Genomic DNA, 19,834 nt, shown 5'->3' with positions numbered 1-19,834 from the left:
AGGCAGACCTGTAGATGATCGGAAGATCAGAAGGCAGTGTTCCAGGCTGCTGATAGCTGAAGAAACACCACAGAGCTTGGTGGCACAGAAGTAAAAAGGACATGCGTTTTCTTGGCTCCTGAAAGTGTCATAAACACCCAGAAAAGATAAACAACAGTTTCGAAAACACTTGCTCGCAGCCAGTCTCCACAGCCTGAGAGTACTGCCTCCAGAGCCATCAGCTAATCTGACATGCAGGGGAAGAAGTGGGGTCCCCTGAGCTCCCGTGGTCAAGGTGGGAATCACACAGACAGAACCCAAGCCGAGGCTGACAGAGAAAAGGGAGCCCGGAGGGTGTGTGTTCACGAGGCAAGACCCATCTGGAAAGCCTCATCTGGCTGGAAAAGCCTTCCTGTTGGCGGCTCTTGTAAGAGCTTGAGATGAATGGACTTTGTTACTCATCGATGGCTCATGAGAGGCAGGGGTTAGTAAATGACCTTGAAAACCCTTAGCGGAATAGAAAGAAAGACAGTGGAAAATCAGGCCAGTGCAGGAACTAAAATTCTGAACTCCCCAAGATGCTCGGAACATGGCCTCTTAAAATCAAGATCCACGGTGCCGGGTCATTCCAGTAGAGAGAAAATGTATCAGTTTGGAATCTACCATTTTCCTGAATTAACCTACTTCAATATGAACTACAGACAGTTCATGCCTTGCTTGTGTTCAAGCTCCTACCTCAACTACCCCGGACTGACTTGTTACTTTCAGGTCCCGCACAGGCAACGCACAGTAAAGTCTAGGGAGTCGACGCGGGTGCTTATTCAAATAAGCTGACCTTATTTCCGAGGATCATAGTTGAGATAGAAAAGACAGGCCTCCGTAGAATTCGCCTTTTGCTCACTTATTCAACAGATTATTAAATGCTTGTCCTATCCCATACACTATTACCGGTTTTGAAATCCCCAGTGAAACAAAAAGACAAGGTCCTCTCATGGAGTCTGTATTTTAGTTGAATAGGACAAACACAAAACAAGGAATCAAAACAATGAAATTAAAAATACCAGCTGGTTGGAATTGCTACGATGTGACATTGTGTGTGTAGGCTTTCGCCTCAGCTACATGCCCCAATAAGGAACTCACATTATCCTGGCGGTCAGCAAGCTTTTTACCAAGACCGCGCTGCAGAAGTGACCTCTGTAAGTGTTTCAGCTCTCCTTCCTGAGATCAACATCAGCTGCTTTGCCAGTTAGCAGAATATGTTAGCAATGAGTTTTTACATGCAGGTTCGTTCAGTAGATAATTGGCTCTCCCGGGCACAATAATGGCGTTCAAGTCATTTGGACAAGTGACTCATTGTGGGAGCCTGCACCCATTTCATAGAAAGGTTATACAAATGTAATGATCTCTTCACCCTTAGAGACAGCACCCATAGCTTGATCCCTAAAATAGTCTTGCGTTCAAGTTGATTTGGAGATTTCTTGTTGCCTGATATCACCCACAAGGGCCTCAGGATATTGTCTGGCTGAATCTTTCCCGCCAGTTGTGGTCAGAGCACAAAGAATGAGGACTTTACTGAGATTGGAGAACAAGTTATAGAAACTTTTTTGCACCAGCTCGTTAATATTTATTCGCACAAATAAGTATGGCCCGTTTGGGTTTCACGTTACGAATGGTGGTCTTGTTTTCTTAAGCTGGTAGCAAAGTCGTAGGGAAGCAGGTGGCCGTCACCCATGGCTCACCATTAATGGCTATGTTTAGCTACCAAAACGAACCTGAGAGTTGGATATGAATAAATTGATTTAGGCTAGTTTTCAACAGTCCCTTATTCTCTGTGTGACCTTATACAAGTTCTGTAACATCTCCTGGCCTCGGTTCCATCGTCTGTTAAAAAAGGACAACATTAGTGCTGCCCACGCAAAGCCTTCTGCGAAGAGTGCATGAGATAATGTATGTGAAAGTTAGCATAGTGCCTGGAACATAAATGTCATGGAATACATGGTGGTGGTGGTCGTCCTTCTCCTCCTCACCACTACCACCATCATCACCACCATCACCATCACCATCACCATCATCACCACCATCCTGAGTAGGGAAAGGGTTAACATTAGGCAGGGATAGATAAGGGACCTCGGGGAGGCAGGCTGCACCTTCAAGTGGGAGGCTGAAGCTGCTGGCAGGGGTTTGGGGAGAAAAAAAGGATAGATACATCCCAGACCTGCCTGGGCTAAGCGCCGTGAGTGGAGTCTCAGACTTTCCGGTAAGGTCCGAATAAAAAGTCAGAGACAAAAATCTTTGGCGGCAACCCAGTCGGGATCCCTCTCATGCTCGAGAGCTTTGTACTTGCCCTCGACAAACTCTCTCACTTGGCTCACCCTCTGTTGTCCACGAGCTTCCTTCTTGGACTCCGTGAGACAAGGACCAGTGTCTCTCTCACCCTCCTGTAACGATCATTACCATCATCGTCACCACCACCATCACCACGGCCTTCATTACCTCTACTTAGGAAACTTCATCTTATACCACCTAGTATTATGGTTTGTAGCAGTTTCCTTTAACTTTGGGGATATTAGTATTTGATCACATTAAGCGCATTTTCTCTTGGTCGGATGAATGAACTTCATGCCGTGAAAGGTGAAATGGAAAGGAGTTACTTCTGTCCAGGGCTTTTAAAATGGAGCGGTGGACGCCATTAAAGTATTGGGCCTTATGCACGTTCACACAGGATGAAATCATAAACCTTGAACTAGCTGCAAATATTCCAAGGACTCAGCCTGAACACCTGCTACTTGCTATAGTAAGAGGTTTTGCTTAGTGATTGCCTTAGCAACCAATTATATTTGGCCAAGATTTGTTTCCTGCCACCAACACCAATCGAAATTCTTTGTAAACAACATATACAAGCATTGCCTTCCCTTTTGTCTTTAAAAACCCCTCACTTTTGTTCCCTGGCAGAAGGTGGGGGGGGGGGGGGGAGGAAATGACAATCTGAGTTGCTACCCGAATCTTTACCTTCTGAGTTGCAATTCTGAGACCCCAAATAAATGCTTTCATTTTATTTTAGCTTTGCCTCTTTTCTTGGTACCTTCAACATGACTTTCTTGGCGAGATAACAAAGATACCGAACTGAATTAGGAAAAGTCAGAAGCAATTTCTGGTGGCCCTACTCTGGGGAAGACAGGAGGGTCTTAGCAGTGACCAAAAACAGAAGGGAGGGCCTGACTCACCTACAGGTGGTGTGGAAAGCTCTATCTTTGTGGCATCCTTGTTTGCTTCCTACTGATCAAAAGCAGACTGGACGTGGGCAGGTTGATAGAGTCCGGCCCTATCTGGTGATGCATCTTCTTCCTCAGTCACATGGGGGAGAGACACTCTGTCTCCCCAGATCCCTGATACATATGAGTGTGGAAGACCACACAAGGTCACCGGACTTTCCTTATAATCACACAATCTAGGTGTAAGCGTTCTACCTGGTCGAGAGCTCACTCCTCCCCACAGCAAACAGGCAGAAAGCAAGTGATCTGTAGCAACTCTTAAAGATAATAACAGTGATTTACACAAAATATTAATTTACCGAGGTGTTAGTTCGTGTTTTCCTCTCCATAGAGTTTTTCCTCTTACTTTTAAGAATCTGTATTCCCTAAATCATAGTTCTGAGACAATGCTTGAGGTACTCAGGCATTTGTGCTTTCTTACCTCTGACAAAGCTGTTCTGTAAGGTCAAAAGCAGATATTAATTGAAGGCAGTACTCCATTTCTGGCCTTTGTTTTCCAAGACCCTAAACTCACCAGGGAAATAGGGTGGCTTCTTCTCAAAGAAAAGAATTGCTTTTAATGAATGGTAAAGGAAGAGACCGAAAAACAGAGGGACAAGAGGGCATTCCTGAAGCAAGTAAGAGGACGGTTGTCCAGTGTTCTCCAACTCATCAAACCACCACCCTTGTCCAGCCCACACCGCAGGACTCCAGGGGGGTTGGTAGGACCATAGAAGGGCAAAGAAATAAGGTGCCCATGAGACTTGCCCTTAGCACCAGAGCTCCTAGCTTATCCAAAATGGTATCCAGACCCAAGCAAGGGACCCAAAGCATTATGAAGCTTCAAATAAGAAATATAAATAATGATGTATCCATTTTAAAATTGTTCAAAACCAGTCACCTGTAAGTGTGAAAAAGTACCCCCCACACAAACACAGGATTGCTTAAATTAAAACAGTAGATGTTCGGGAGAACTCAGTAACCATATGGTGATGAAACCATAGGAATAGTGAACTATATGTGGCAAAGTTTCCATTGCTGAAAAAAAAAAAAAAAGAATCATCAAGAAAAGAAAAGCAACCAGTTGTTTTGGATAACTTAAGTCATATATAACCACCTGGCTCTGTCCAGAGGATCTCAGAAGACACTTTCCAGATCTCAATTCCATGATTACAGTGACAAATAGCATGTTGAATTGTGTTAAATCTCTTCTCTGCCCTTGGCAGAGAAGATGTCCGCCTCCCAACTGTGGTAAAAGCCCGTCTCAGGTTATATAACTGCAAGAGTTTGCAGAGCAAAGTGGAACGTTGAGCTCTTACCCACAGAATCAAATTAATACCAGAACTAAAAGGCAGGAGACAGAATAGCATGGTGGTTAGGGGCATGGATGTTGGAGCCAAACCATCCAGATTTACCCAACTACCTCTGAGACTTTTGGCAAGTTTTTAAACCTTACTTCTCCTCTGTTTTCTCATCTGTAAGATGGAAAATGGAGACAATAATGGCACCTACCTCAAAAGGTTCTTATGATGATAAGCTGAGTTACTCCATATGAAGCACTTGGATTAATGCCTGGCAAATTTACCACGCACTCGGCACATGGCAGGGATGAGGACAGTGACCATGATGATGATTTGCTAACACTCCTATGCCAGTGAAGAAAAATGTCTATCTTATTCCTGCTGGTCTCCCCGTTATCTCCCACGCACATGGTCTTGCTCTCCCACTGTCGAAATGGCAATTTACAGCTGTTCTAATACTTGAAGAGCCAAACGAATCTCACTTCTTTCCTGAAGAGTAACTACGCCAGCCTACACTGCTTTCTGCCTTCTCTGGTAACAAGTCACAAAATTGAGACATAGTTAAGGGGCCTTAGAGGGCTTTTAATTTACCCTCCCCTTACTTTTTTGTTTGTTTATTTATTTTAAGAGAGGGTGGGAGGGGCAGAGAAAGACAGAGAGAGAGAGAGAGAGAGAGAGAGAGCAAAGCGGCCTGTGAGCGGTCAGTGCAGAGTTCGATGTGGGGCTCGACTTCATGAACCAGCAGATCGTGACCCGAGTCGAAATCAAGAGTTGGTTGCTTAACTAAGCCACCCAGGCACCCCACCCTCCTCTTATTTTAAAAGAAAACACAAAACACCAAGGCTTATGGAAATTAAAAGGTTTTTTATAAGATCTCACGAGATCTTATCCCAAGATCTCTAAGAAGTTCTGGAGCAAGGGATAGAACACATTGTAGTTTTGTTTTGTTTTTTAAATTTTTTAAATGTTTTATTTATTTTTGAGAGAAAGAGAGAGAGAGAGAGAGAGAGAGGGGGGAAGGGGCAGAGAGAGAGGGAGACACAGAATCTGAAGCAAGTTCCAGGCTCCGAGCTGTCAGCACAGAGCCAGATACGGGGCTCGAACTCCCAAACCATGAGATCTTGACCTGAGCCACCCAGGCACCCCAGAACACATTGTTTTCTGCAAAGTTGCAGGCGGCCCATTTTCACTCAATTACTCTAGTCCCTCACGAATGTACATCTCAGCTCCATATGTATGTACTTCCGGCGAGATAGCCGGTTTCTTGCGGGTGAGTACCGAATCTTGCATCCTTAGTCTCCCAGAGCACCTTGAAATCAACTAAGTACTTTAAAGTTGCTTTACCTCCTAAGTGCACAAGCCCACGTTGCTTGGGTTTATGTTCCAACTCTTTCTCAGCAAGCAACTTGACTTTGGGCAAGTTGCTTAATTTCTGAGCCTCCATTTTTCTATGTAAAATGGTGATAATATAGCCTCAATCTCATATCTATGATATGAAGCTAAATAAATTAATGCGTTGAAATGTTTAGAATAGCACTTGGAGCGTAGCAAATATTCTGTAAGTGTTACCTATTCTTATTGCCGCCTAATTATATTTGCCCTCCTATCTCTATCACAGCATCTTGCACATGTTACTAAATGTTTATTGAATGGATGAATGGAATGGAATGGAACAGAATAAAATAAAATATGTTCAACAAAGATCTGGGTGACTAACATGCCAGATAAGCCCCTTTCAGAAGGCTTCTACCTTGGAATAGTGCAGCTAATTCTGAGGGTACAGCAAAGGCACACAGCCAGAGGACACTTCTATGGGGTAACAAGGAAAGCCAATCCAGAGACGTCTGCTGCTGCCTGGTGAGGCTCCGAGCTACGTGGCAATATCACCTCCCTTGTGCTATTTAAAAATGGAAGAGGGGCGCCTGGGTGGCTCAGTCGGTTAAGCGTCCGACTTCAGCTCAGGTCATGATCTCACGGTTCGTGGGTTCGAGCCCTGCACCGGGCTCTGTGCTGATGGCTCAGAGCCCGGGGCCTGCTTTGGATTCTGTGTCTCCCTCTCTCTCTCTCTGCCCCTCCCCTGCTCACAGTCTGTGTCTCTCTCTGTCTCTCAAAAATAAATAAGCATCAAAAAAAATATATTGTTTTTCCCAAGCACTGGCTATATCCGTACCAAGGGTTCCCGTGGAAATTGAGACATTTCCCATGCTTTCATGGCCTGTGCCTGACACATCCATCATGCGGAGCAGGTTATTGGGGGTGATGAAAGAGGCCGTGGGGGGACGAGACAGACAAGATAGAAGCAGATTATTTCCCTTTGACCTTCAATTCCCTGCCTTATTCGAAATATTGTTGGCAGGATTTCTGGACTTTTGGTAATTCAGTTGGGAAGCCAGATAATAAGGAGTGGGAACATTGTCTTCAAGTTGAGGACGACAGAAATTTATGGTTTATTTTAATTCCCCAAGTAGAGGGGCCAACGACCTTCCCACGAGAGCTTCTCTGAACACTAGTGTGAGCTGTAGCCTTCGAACATCTCCGTGCCATTCTGCTTTAAACTTTTATAATTTAAGGGACTTTACAGACTGAAAGTTTCTAGTTGCCCATGGCCCCTGCCTTATTTAACTTGTTTTATATATTACAAAAGAAGGACATAAGATGAGTCATAAAGAATATTGAAGAAGGAAGAAAGGAAACAGAGTGAAATTCTATTTATTGAGACCTTACTCAACAGTAACATGTGTCACATCACTTAATAAAATTATGGTTCCCACAATGGAACGTGTCTTCTCCCCATGAATTTATGTATTGGATCCAAATGCATTACCTCAAATAATCAAAACCAGTTGGCTAACATTCATCTTTGGCAAATTATTAGGAGGGCTTGTTGAGCAAAATAATAACATAACTGTGAGGAACAGGACTATTTCTTTGTCTGAGGCCCAGAATTTGATTTCACGCCATTTCTTCTCTCCTGCCGCCAACATCCTGCTAACAGCCCCTTAATCTTCTCAAGATTTCTGTTTTCAGGAACGGTCTGCTCATGGATTCCCACGTTCGTTTCTATATTCATTCACTTCTCAGACTCTAATAGAGTTAACCCCAGTCTGTCGGGCACTGTACTAGAGCACAGGGGAATGTTCCACGCATTTGCTAAGAGATTGTCCCTCACCTTTCATCTGATGGAGCAGATGTGTCTATAGGATGCGGCTGTGATAAGCTGGCATAAGCTCTAGATGTGAAATTAGCACGTTGGGACTCACGCACGCAGAGTGTATTGTCTGCCCTTGGGCCCGACACCTAAATTACCATGCCTCTTCATTGGTAAAACAGTGATGTTGATAACACCTCCCTTCCAGGGTTAAGAATTAAAGTAGGTGCTGTTAAATTCCCAAAAGTGGGGGAAAAATTGGCATGAGCCACAAGGAAGATGCGAAAGTTCCGTGAGAGCTCAGAGGCTGGAGGGCTACCTTCCCCCTGAGGGAGAAACAGAGAAAGTCTCCCCAAGGGGTTGATGGTTGCGGGGGGCGGAGGTGGATGATTTGGCTGTGACCCTGTGTGATAGGGGGTCTGTGATAGGGGGTCTGTGACAGACCCTGTGACAGTATTGCTTTGCGTCCCCAAACAGGTACTCACTTCCTGTGCTTCCTCCAGCTCCCCAGGGATCCTTCCCCAAGTTTACTACAGACGTCCTCACCTTTCTAAGACGTTTTCCAAAAATTCCAAAGAAGCTTTCGAAGCGTATAGGGTGCGTTGCGGGGTCGCGATGCTGGAAACTTCTCTCCAGCGTGCTTATGGCGCTCCTTCATTTTCCTTCAGGGAGCCACGCAGTCTGCCTTGTGGTGCCCACACACCGGGAACCGAAGAATGGGATGCCCCACATTGTGTGGTTGCTGGGACTGGATGGGAGTGACTAAGTTAGAGATCTGGGATCAGGATAGACACAAGGTCCAGGAACCGAGCAGATGGTCACCAGCGAGAGGCAAAGCGGGCGCCCCTGGGCTGAGCACCCTCCTCTAGACAGAAGGCACAAGGGATCTTAGACAAATGCACCTGTCATTTCAGGTATCGCAAATGCAAGTCACGGCTGATAGGAGACCGTCAGATACAAAACACAACAAGGGACAAAAGACCCGAGGAAGCAGGGCCAGAGAGGGGCTAGGGCCATGCCACAGAAAGTAGATGGGAAGGACAGTGTCTTCTAAATGGTCGAGTATCTAGTTAAACCCTTGAGATATGGCCTGAGAAATGTTCACTGAAGATGCCAGAACATTCTGCAATGCAACGAAAGAGGCACAGACGGAGAAGGGGAACTGGCACGGGGAGTTGTCTCATTTAACTTTGGATGCTTCGCGGTTCTCTGTTGTAGCCCCATCCTGATACTTGGCGGCAAAGCTTTCCCAACGTGAAGGTGACTAAGAAAAATCGCACACTAAGACAAAGCACGTGTACGTCCACTAATTAAATGGTCTGACTCAACGCATCTAATGCATAACCTTGCCTAGCGCTTATAACAACCCCGTGAAGGAAGTATCGATATTATCGCCACCTTACAGATGAGAAAACTGAGTTACAGAGAAGCTTGTCCAAAATCACCCGATCAACGACAATGGTAGGAGTCAAACTCAATCTCCTTACAGGCCCTGGGCCCTTAATCACTATGTGATAAGCCTGACTTGTCCTGTTCGGTCATTCTCGCTGGCAGCTCTATGCAACTGGCAAGTTGAAATGGGGAGACACGTTTTTTTTTTTTTCTTAAAGACGACAGTTTATTTGGTAGCCAAAATCTTTTGAAGGATGGTGTCTAGGGAAGAAGAAGTATTTTAAAAGTGGAGGCGTACAAAACTCATAAATTAAAGTCCATCAGATAAAACAAAGGTGAAAAGTCAAGCTGCAGACCTTGAATTCGCTCCCACTCCAACCAGCTCTGTGACCTTGGACAGGTCGTCAAAAGGTCTGGACCTGTCTTCTCATCTATAAAAGAAGGGGTTTGTCTGTGACTCTGCTCCTATTCTCAGTCTCTGATTCTGAGTTGGTGGTAATAGAGGAGAGAGAAAAACATACCACATTCCCCTCAAGGAGCAGAATTCATCAATTCTGGGCACTTGGCTTTACTGCGTGCATCTGAGCAATGAAGATTGTACAAGGCACTCATTTCTAGACGGTCATAACCATCCGTTGTCTCTGCTATTCTTGCCTTTTTCTTGCTCTTAAGCCAGTATGCATTTAATAAAACGTGTTCTATGAGTGGCCGACGAAAGTCACGGATTCCTTCCCTCCCTACCCTTCCAGCCTTTGGGACTCATTCTGGCTTAATTACGAAGGGCCCTGTGTGGCTCAGGAAGGGAGGCAAAGGTTAAGCTATTCTCAGTGAATCTGGAAAATAAAAGTTAGGGGGCAATTAAAAAAAAAAAAATCTAAAGGCTTTCGAACCCTCGGTTGAGAATTTGGAGAAAATCCCAACTTACAGAGGTTTTCCCTTCACTACTGCCAGCTAAAGGAGGAAGTGTAAACGCTAACTATGAAGGTAGGAGGCATGTTTGCTGGAAAAGGAAAAAATCCCCATCAATCTACACCCATCTCGGCGAACAGCTTTGCTTTCGATTTGTCTGCGTGGATCTCTGATTTCAACAAACAATCCGTCTTTTTGCCAAGTTGTACAAAATATCAGAGGGGTGTGTGTGTGTGTGTGTGTGCGCGCGCACGCACAGGTACACATGTATAAATGTGCATGTTCAAGTTGACATACGTGTTTTTAGATTAGGGGGATGGGAAACGAAGTCTAAGCCTCTGGAAGCTTGTCATTCCGAAAGCACCAGCACCAGGTCTTAGACGGTGGGCTCTTTGGAGAAAGTCTTCAGTGTGACCTGCACTGTTGACCTGGTCCCAAAGTGCATATGTTATTCAGTCCCACAGTCTTGACTCAGGTATCTCTTGTTAACTGTCACTTCAAATATGTTGCCAAACACAACAAATGACTTTGTTAGTGGAACATCTTGATCCTTTCCAACCTTCCCGAATCCCCACAGACAAGGGCCTCCTCCCAAAACAGATGTTCTGCACAAGAAGATGTCAAAAAGTAGCAGCTTGACCAAAACAGCTCCACTTTGCTGCCAATAATAAGCACTTACAGAGGAGAGAGCACTTTACATTTTTCAAGTATTTTACTTCATGCTGCGTCTCCTCATCTGATTTGAGTGTGGTGGTTCCAACATCTTTCTGGAAGGCAGAGTCTGAGGATCTGAGTGAGATTCTGTCCAGACGGGCTAGGTGTTGTTTGAGAAGTGTCCCGGGAAGCAGTCCAATAGAAGAGAGAAGAGCGGGTAGAATATAGACCGATGGCCTTGGCCTCTTTTACTATTCAGGGAGCCATTGGGATGATCAGATATTGACTGCCCAAAGCATTTAGAGACTGCTTGGCTGAATCCTTTCAACCCTGCACTATTTCCTTGTTGAAGGAGAAAAAAAAGAATGTCAGGCCAAGTTCTTTTATCCTGACCTGGGAACTGGATAGAATGCTTTGCAAAGAAACAGCCTGTCCGAGCTTTCCAGGAGCCCTCTGGTCAGAGCCAATAAACCCAGTCCCATGTGCATCAGCTGTGCTGACGACACAGGCATCCTATGATTAGGCTGACTGCACCTTCAGATTTTCCAGGAAAGACCCAATTTCTAATGCCTGGGGTAGAGGCAAGCTGTATGTCCTCGTGGAGGCAGAAATTGCAGCCATCGTGCACTGTATGCCTGGCGTGGATTCTTGGGGTCCAAAGCAGTCCCCAAGAACTGTGAGGACTCCAGGATCTACTCAGCTGGTAGATGAGAACTGGTTACAGATATAAAGGCCTAGAAATCCCGATTCAACCCTTCTCGTGCTAGCCTCAAGGATAGAAACTATTTCACTGTTAAGGCGAAGGGTGAGTCTTACTCTGGGTGGCATTTGGAAGGACATGGGTAGGGCCACTCTTTCCACTGACTGGAGAAAAACATGGCACTGTGTGAAAGCAATTGACGGAACCACACCCCCAAGGCCAGGTGGCTCTGTGACTTCATATCACATTCCCCTCCCTGCCCTCCGGGAGCTTACACTCCTTAGGTTAGTACCGAAATCACAGACTGTTAGAATCCATGACCTTTGAACCTACATTACCCCTGGATCTGACAAGAGACTGAAACCATCTTTTCCTTTCATGGAATTCACCAAAATAAAAGAATCACATTCCACTGCACATAAATACAGATTTTTCACAAACCGAAAGTTTATTCTGGATGTGTCACGCGTATTTTTAAGAAATATGGGGTTCTTAATTTAGTCCATTGAGATCCAAAGTGGGTGGAAGAAAACTGCACATTTTAATTGATTGCTGCTTTCAAGCTACATCCCGAAGTTACTTCCCTGGCCTTCCTGCAGGACTTGGGAGGAGATGCAAAATTAGAATAAAAGTACACTCTTTCCTCAAAATACATGGTGTCCAAATTAAGCACAACAAAGTGATAAAGCTGGAAGAAAGGAAGAGGGTCATGTTAATTGCCTCATCACCATTCCAAGAGGCACCTGACTCATAACTCCCCCTCTGCTACTTATTAGAAGTGAAGGTTACAGCTCAGGACCCCTGTATTCCCCACCCAGTACCCTCTCCGTGAGGTGTAGAGCCTTTTGCACGTGCATCTAAAAATTCTTGTGTTCCACAAATAATTGCAAGAAAAAGAGAAGTAAAAGACAGGAAGCCTATTCCTATGACTCCTATGACTAAGGAGTGAGGTAAGGGTCTCTCAATCCATCCCAACGTGTGAGCCTGGGGTTTATGTGTCATCCGTGCCTGGGGGGAGATTTAGGGGTATCTGTTCCATCTTGGGGCAACTGCACGTGAGCTACTGGAGCAAACCATGGGGGAGAGGGCTCCTCACCCCGCCCCCCACCCCCCGCAACTGACAAGTAAAAGAGTAGAAAAAGGATCTAGCTTCCAGGTCTTGGCATGTTGAGCTGCGTGCAGTAGGCACTTAGTTAACGTGATCTGAGCCCGGCAGGCTCTGTGACAAGGTTTCTGCAGTCCGTGAAGGGACAGAAAGGGTGGGCGAAAGGGCGCCGGACACAAACCCCTCACGTCAACGTTGTTTGTGAACCGTGCACCCCACCTCGCCACACCTGCTCTGTCAGATCGCTTCAAAATAAGATTTCTGGGGCGCCTCGGTGGCTCAGTCGGTTGACGTCGGACTTCAGCTCAGGACACGATCTCATGGTTTGTGAGTTCCAGCCCCACATCGGGCTCACTGCCTTTAGCGCGGATCCCATTTTGGATCCTCTGTCCCTCCCTTCTCTCTGCCCCTCCCCTGCTCATGCTCGCGCTCTCGCTCTCTCTCTCAAAAATAAAACATTAATCCCCACCAGCTCCCCCAACAATTGCTAATGTCTCTCCACCAGATAAAAGCGCTGGCCTCTCAGTCTCTAGGTGCTTCTGTGAGAAGTGCTTTTACATAACTGAGCCTGGTTAATTGTAGAAAGAACACTAGATCCATTGCTAGTGCTTATCCACCTAATATAATTCAGTAATAGCGATACAAAAGTATGATCTTTGTTTGATCCCGATTCACACAACCCAACTGCAAAAAGACCCTTGAGGATATTTGGATGCTTCCTGGATATTTACAAATATTCAAGAGTTGTTCATGTTTAAGTATGGTCCTGGTTTTTAATGTCTTTTAATGTTCTGTGGAGACTCGGTCTGTTCTTAAAGGAGACACCTGCTGAAGGAATTGTAGATGAAATGGTAAAAATACCGTACTAGCTGACAAATTTGTCTTTACTATTAAAACAAAAAAGAGGTGAGATTATGATGAGGAAGGATGAAAGTCAGTAAGTTTTGTCAAAAGCCTTGGCCCATAATTGAGACTTAACTCCTGATCACCCACGAAGAGGGAAAGAAGGATGGAAGGCAATGACGTCTTTCATAGGGGTTATAGCATCTTTCCCCAACAAGGAAAGTATCCTCATTTACAGATGAGGAAATGAAGCTCGGAGAGGTTTAGCGACTTTCTCGGGTTCACACAGCTAGGAAATAACAGAGGTAGAGTTACGAGCGCGGTGTTCATTTTACTCCACCTCACCACTAATGAGGAGGCAGGGAACAGACTGTGAGCTTGTGTCCTTCTCTGGGTTTACTTGACTCTGGTTTTTTTTTCAGCATTCCTAAAATGTGTAATCTCAGGCAGTCAAAAACAGGCTTTCACTGTCTTTATCCTCTGGGTGACTCAGCCTTTAAAATACAGTGCAGGCTCAATGTTATCTGCGAACTGATTGGAACTTTAAAGAAAGAGATAGGAACCTGCTATCTTCTGGCCTCCAGCCAGAGTCTGGTTCCTGTTACTAAGGATTGATTCTGACGGAACTAATTAAAGTTTAGTTCCTTTGCTTTCTGGCCAGCAGGACAGACAAAAGCCATGAACAGAGAGCCGCAGAAACATTAACCCCATCCCTAGATATCAGCTATCCCATAACAGTGGGTGGTGTTTGCGAAAGAAGGAAAAACTAGATAATTTTTAAAAATTTGTTAATGTTTGTTTACTTTTAAGAAAGAGAGACAGAGCACGAGCAGGAGAGGGGCAGAGAGACAGGGAGACGCAGAATCCGAAGCAGGCTCCAGGCTCCGAGCTGTCAGCACAGAGCCCAACGCGGAGCTCGAACCCACAAACTGTGAGATCATGACCTGAGCTGATGTTGAATGCTTAACCAGCCGAGCCACCCAGGTGCCCCGGAAAAATTAGATGACCTTTCAAGGATCTTTCCACACTGAAGGTTCTGGGATCCAAGTGTGTTTTGAGTTGATGTCTGGTGTTTCAACATAGGCCAGGCTGACCGAAAGACGAGGAAGAGGTGCCTCCTTTAGGGAAGGAAGCTTTTCATCAGAAAAGCTGGCGTAGTAACTGCTCGAGAAAGAGCTGAAGTTATAGGATGTTAGAAGCTTCACCAACAGCTGCACCTACCCTCACTAGAAACAAGAACACTCACCTCTTTAACACAGTTTTCCTATGGAAGTTGCAGAAATGCTGGAGGGAGTCTCCTCCCCACCCTCCTCCCTCTCCTACTCCTCCCCTCCCGCTCCCTGCCATCCTGGAAATCCCTCTTTGTTTTGGAACATGCACACTCTGTCCCCTGGAAGCCCCCGAATATCACTGTTGTTCTTCCCGATCCCTTTGGAAGAAGAGGAAACACCAGGCCACCCTGGGAGCAAGTCTGTCTCCACTTGTAAATTTATTCATGCGTTCTCTAGACAAAAATATTTATTAAGTACCTACTATATGCCAAGGGCAGATTGTCTTTTTTAGTAAATAAACTCTTTAGGCAAAGTGGTGGGGATATCTTTCCTCTGAGCAGATCTCTTCAATCTTCACAGACAGGAGGGGATGGGAAATTGACAGGTCCCCAGGAGACAGTAAAAAAGGACATGCTGCACAGGAGGGTAACTGATTAGAAATTCAAAGTTCCCTCTGTGCTTGTCTCAGGGGGATAACACCAAGAGTACAAAGGAGTCCGAACAGCAGTCACACTCCCTGGGCCCTCTCCCCTCCTTGACTTGGCCCAGGTAGGTTCCGCAGATGGCCTTGGAACACCTTCTTCCTCTGGGCTCTTCCCATATAGGCCTGGCTAACTCCTTCCGGAGACTCAGTTCATGAGCCTGGCCTAAGTATCATTTCTGGCAACTTCCTGCAAATTTTCCCTGACCACCGAAAGCTGTTGTGGGGTTGGGGGGGAGGGGGGGGGGGGTGCTCAGAGAGCTTTTGGTGGTCAGGGAAACTCCGTGCAGTTACTCCTTCATAGTAGATCTCAGCTAATTTCCATACGCTTTCTTGTTTCTTTCCCTAACTGGGCTGCAGTTTCCTTGAGAGCAGGGTCTGGGTCCTGTGTCCTTACGCCTAAGGCAAGTATGGAGGTTTGAAAGGCAATCCTGAGAACTGATCAATACTGTGGCATCAATAAGAACCAAAACAGTTATTCTTAGTGATTCCTCACCCCTCAACTTTATTGAACTATTTAGTTTATTGAAATTTATGAACAATTTAGTTCATTTACTTCCTTAACATTATAGTGTTTCAATTGGCGATTGATATTGGCGATTATATCACAAGACGATGAGCTACAACAGGGTTCAAATTCATACTTATTTGCAGAAAGCATGATCCTAACGTTAACTGGAGGCTCCACTCCTATCTCTGTAGGCTTCTTTGGTGATCTCTTACTGGTTCTGACTGAGCTATGCCTTGTTCAATTTCACTGCTACAGTGTTCTTTCCACCGTTGGCCCAAGGGTGTATTTATGCCTTTGAAAAAGCTGGGTTTACTTAATCCTGCAGACCCAGGAGCCTTGGCCCACTCAGCAAGGTGTTTCCACATGGCTTAACAACCTTAAAAGATTAGTTGATTAATGGCCCTGCTTATTAGATGCCTTTCTATTCTAAATTATCCACACCTAGACCCATATAAATCAAAGAGGAGGAAAAAGTGGAATGTGTAGTAAAAATAAATATAAACAAAAAGTACCAAAATATCACCTTTGTTATTAACCCTGCACAGCTCCTGAAATTCCCACAAACTGGAGATGACCAGAAGCTTCCCTGTGAACTGTGGATTGAAAATATTTTCACCACCTTAAACAGAAATCAGGGGCGCCCAGGTGGCTCAGTTGGTCAAGCGTCTGACTTCAGCTCGGGTCATGATCTCCCGTTTCGTGAGTTTGAGCCCCGCATCGGCCTCTGTGCTGATGGCTCGGAGCCTAGTGCCTGCTTTGGATTCTGTGTCTCCCTCTCTCTCTCTGCCCCTCCCCTGCCTGCACTCAGTCTCTCAGTCTCTCTGTCTCTCTCTCAAATATAAACATTAAAAAAAGACAAAAAGAAAAAAAAAAAGAAATCAGATCTACAGCAGACGCTGGCAGAGGTAAGGAGTTCATGACACTTCATTAATATCCCAGGGAAAACTCTCTGTCAGAAGCCAAGTCTTCATTATTTGTTTCCTCCCCTCTTGGGTTGGTGTGAACCGTGAACGTGGTGACAGGACTAGTCAGCACTGAGGGAGAACGAGGGAGAACGATTATAATAATCACACCGGCTGCTTATATTACACTAACAACTTTTTGGGAATCATCATAACACTTTTCATTTTAGAATATTTTTGTCTTCTTCCAAAGAGCCATATTTATTTTTTTAATTTTTTTTAAGTTTATTTATTTTGACAGAGAAAGAGAGTGGGAGCAGGGGACGGGGAGGGAGAGACAGAAACAACGTGTGCATGGCCAGCATGGAGCCTGATGCGGGGCTCAAACTCACGAGCTGTGAGATCATGACCTGAGCCGAAGTCGGACGCTTAACCTACTGAGCCACCCAGGCGCCCCACTGGTCTCGTTAAATATATAAAAATACGTGAGGTCAACTTTGAGTTTTAATAAGCAGTGATCTTAAAGATCTAAAGAAAGAAAGAATAGCTTCTATCATTATGTAAAAGTTGACTCTGGTTTAATGCTTCCCTCCATGTTGAAAAAAGAAATATGTTCTGGGATTAAATCTCCCGGTACACGAAGTAAAGTTTGCTTTCTTATGAGCAGGTTGTTTCTGCCACAGCCATGATTTCAGCACAGGGTTCGGTTCTTGATGATTTTTCATTAATTGAGTCTTTTCGGCTCCCAAATGTTTAGAGAGAAATCAATTTGATAAATTTCCCTTTAATTGCATCTCTTGCTAGCCACAGAATTCAACTGTGCTTTGAACATATTGAAACTATGTTAGAATGGAAAAGGATGTTAGAGAATGGCAAATCCAAGTCTCCTTGATTCAATAAGAAGATAGAATCCCGGGGCAGTGAAAGAACTTGCTCATGGGTGCAAATGTAGATAATGACAAGACTGAATCTGCTCCTAACTCCTTCACCGGTCCTCTTTCCGCCAGGATAAATCACAACACGCTAATCTGGTTTTGGTAAACTGAATTTTATTTCCAAAGCAACTGAAAGGTGCAATTTCACTCTTCAGCAGAGCTTTGTGTTATAAACAGATTAGTCTTGTATGCATGTATGTTGTCCTAATTTCTTATGTATGAGTCTTCAGATATCTTTATCTAAGCATTGAGACCTACCCACATTCCTCTTGTAATGTGGGGAGAAGGGGGGGGGGGGGGTGGGCATCCGGTGAAGAAGGAGGTGAGAGACAGAGAGGAGAGCAAAGATGATGGGTTTGGATGCATTCATTCAAGCAACAAGCTTCCCTTAGAATAGATAGTCTCAGGCTCTCTCTCTCTCTTTTTTTTTTTTTTTTTTTGGACATTTTTTTTTTTTTGAGAGAGAGAGAGAGAGAGAGAGAGACAGGGGAGGGTCAGAGAGAGAGAGATACACACAGAATCGGAAACAGGCTCCAGGCTCTGAGCTGTCAGCGCAGAGCCCGACGCGGGGCTCGAACCCATGGACCGCAAGATCGTGACCTGAGCTGAAGTCGGACACTTAACCGACTGAGCCACCCAGGTGCCCCAATAGTCTCAGACTCTTTCCACGAACGTGTGCTAACAGTTGCACAATCCCATTCCTCTAAAAACTCCTCTCAGCATTGTCCTTGGAAATCAGACTCTATTTGCAATGGAAATGGACCACAAAAAACAAGAATGAGTAGGACACAATTCGAAGATTCTACCACATGCCAGTGAATGAAAAGGTTCAGGCAATCCAGGAAAACATGCTTGCTCCTTGGCCACCCTCAAGTATCCCACGTGCACATTAGTTATATCCTGGAGCATAGGATGTCACTGTGCACTCAAAGATACAAAAAGGGATTCAATATTAAGGTTGATCATGAATCAGATATAAAACAGTAATAGGGGTCAGACCTGACCTTGTAAGAGACGAGAGAAATCATAAATAGCCCATGGAACACAACCTTCTTAGGCAAACACTGCCAGAGCCTTTAGAGATGGAGTTAAGTTGCACACAGATCACTTTATTTCCTTTAAATAATGAAGCCTCGCACCAAATGTGATCAAATCCATGCTTAAGAAATAAGAGGAAAATACATATCCCTACTTCTGTGCGTCAGGTAGGGTTGTTGGGTTAACTTTTCTAACAAGTCCGATATTTGTTTTCTTCTATTTACTTGGCCCAGATGCTTAGGGTTCCCTCCAGAATATTGTCTACCTTAAGGATAACCAGAGAACCTCAAAGGTATTTTCCCATTTATCTAAAAAGGAAGGCTAGCTAATAAATAACCTCTGTGTCCCAACCGCCTTCTTCTCGCCAGGATTCCGGCTAATTTTATCCAGTGGGATCAAGATACACAGCACAATGAGAAATCCCCTCTTCCTCCTGGCAAACCTGCCTCTCTCTCAGTCCACGCACATTAATCAATGAAGGTTAACATTTACACAGTTCTCCTAGGTGCCAGGGAGTGGGCTGAGGGTTTAATATACAGTAACTCATTCAATCCTCATAAGCAGCCCCCGAGGTAGGTTACTGGCATCTCCATTTCAGAGAAGGAAGCTGAGATACGGAGAGTAAATAAACTGCCCGACCCCACAAAACAGTAGGACCGGGATTCAAACACAGGCGATTCGATATTGTATTTCTTGCTCTTAACCATACACTTCTGACTCTGAGCAAGCACCCTATGGACGAGGCATCTCCTTGGAGGAAATGAAGTTCGAGATCTTAAATGATGCACGAAATACCCCATGGTGCCTCTATCTGTCTCCTATTGCTCAGATCTTACAAGCCTCTGTGCTGTTAGCAGAGAGCAGGCGAGCCCAAATCTGTAATCCCACACCTGTTTCTGCACAAACAACAACTCTCTATCGCCTCTGGATATCCACCCCTGCGCAAAGATTCTCCGTATCTCCATCTCTTAAGCCAAAATAACTTGGTTCTCACCTTTCCAGGCACGAATGGGGCAAAGCCGCGAGTCCTTTGCACATTGTGGCAAGCGGCTCAGCGTCTCGGTTTTGAACACGCGATTCTGCACAGCAGAGCGAGTCTTTGAGAACTCCTTAACTGTCTGGGACTGCCTTTCCCTCCGAGGAATATATAGAGGCTCTTTGCCAGCCCTCTGCTGCTCCCTGGACCAATCCAGACCTCAGAGGAAATCGCTGGCTGGGGCACAGCCGTTGGAGGAGGAGGCTGGAATCCCGTCTCTGCAGCATTAGCCTCCGGCTGCTCCAGCAGGGGCCTCCCCGGTGCACTGGTCATTCAGGTTTTAACACGTCGTGAATGTGAGCCCACCGCGGAGCAGAGTGCCAGGGGCCACCCCAGATCTGCCCAAATCATAGCCTGTTCGGACTGCAAGGGCCCTGG

General features: G+C 45.3%; 1 protein-coding gene across 2 annotated transcripts in view; it reads right to left on the bottom strand.

Annotated features, from left to right (window-relative positions):
- The window catches only part of RGS5 (regulator of G protein signaling 5), a 51,425-nt gene extending 31,836 nt beyond the window's left edge, over window positions 1-19,589 (bottom strand). The window contains exon 1 of one of the 2 annotated variants that reach the window (XM_049634601.1): window positions 19,415-19,589. In XM_049634601.1, the coding sequence (XP_049490558.1) occupies window positions 19,415-19,458 (44 nt within the window). In that variant the 5' untranslated portion in view covers window positions 19,459-19,589. The remainder of the gene's footprint in view (window positions 1-19,414) is intronic. The other variant, XM_049634600.1, reaches the window with a different exon arrangement.
- Window positions 19,590-19,834: the final 245 nt, after the last annotated feature.

The sequence above is a fragment of the Panthera uncia genome, chromosome F1 (assembly GCF_023721935.1).
Source record: "Panthera uncia isolate 11264 chromosome F1, Puncia_PCG_1.0, whole genome shotgun sequence".
NCBI classification, from domain to species: Eukaryota; Metazoa; Chordata; class Mammalia; order Carnivora; family Felidae; genus Panthera; species Panthera uncia.
The sequence above is the reverse complement of the archived record's forward strand: the minus strand, read 5'-3'. Positions and strand labels throughout refer to the sequence as shown.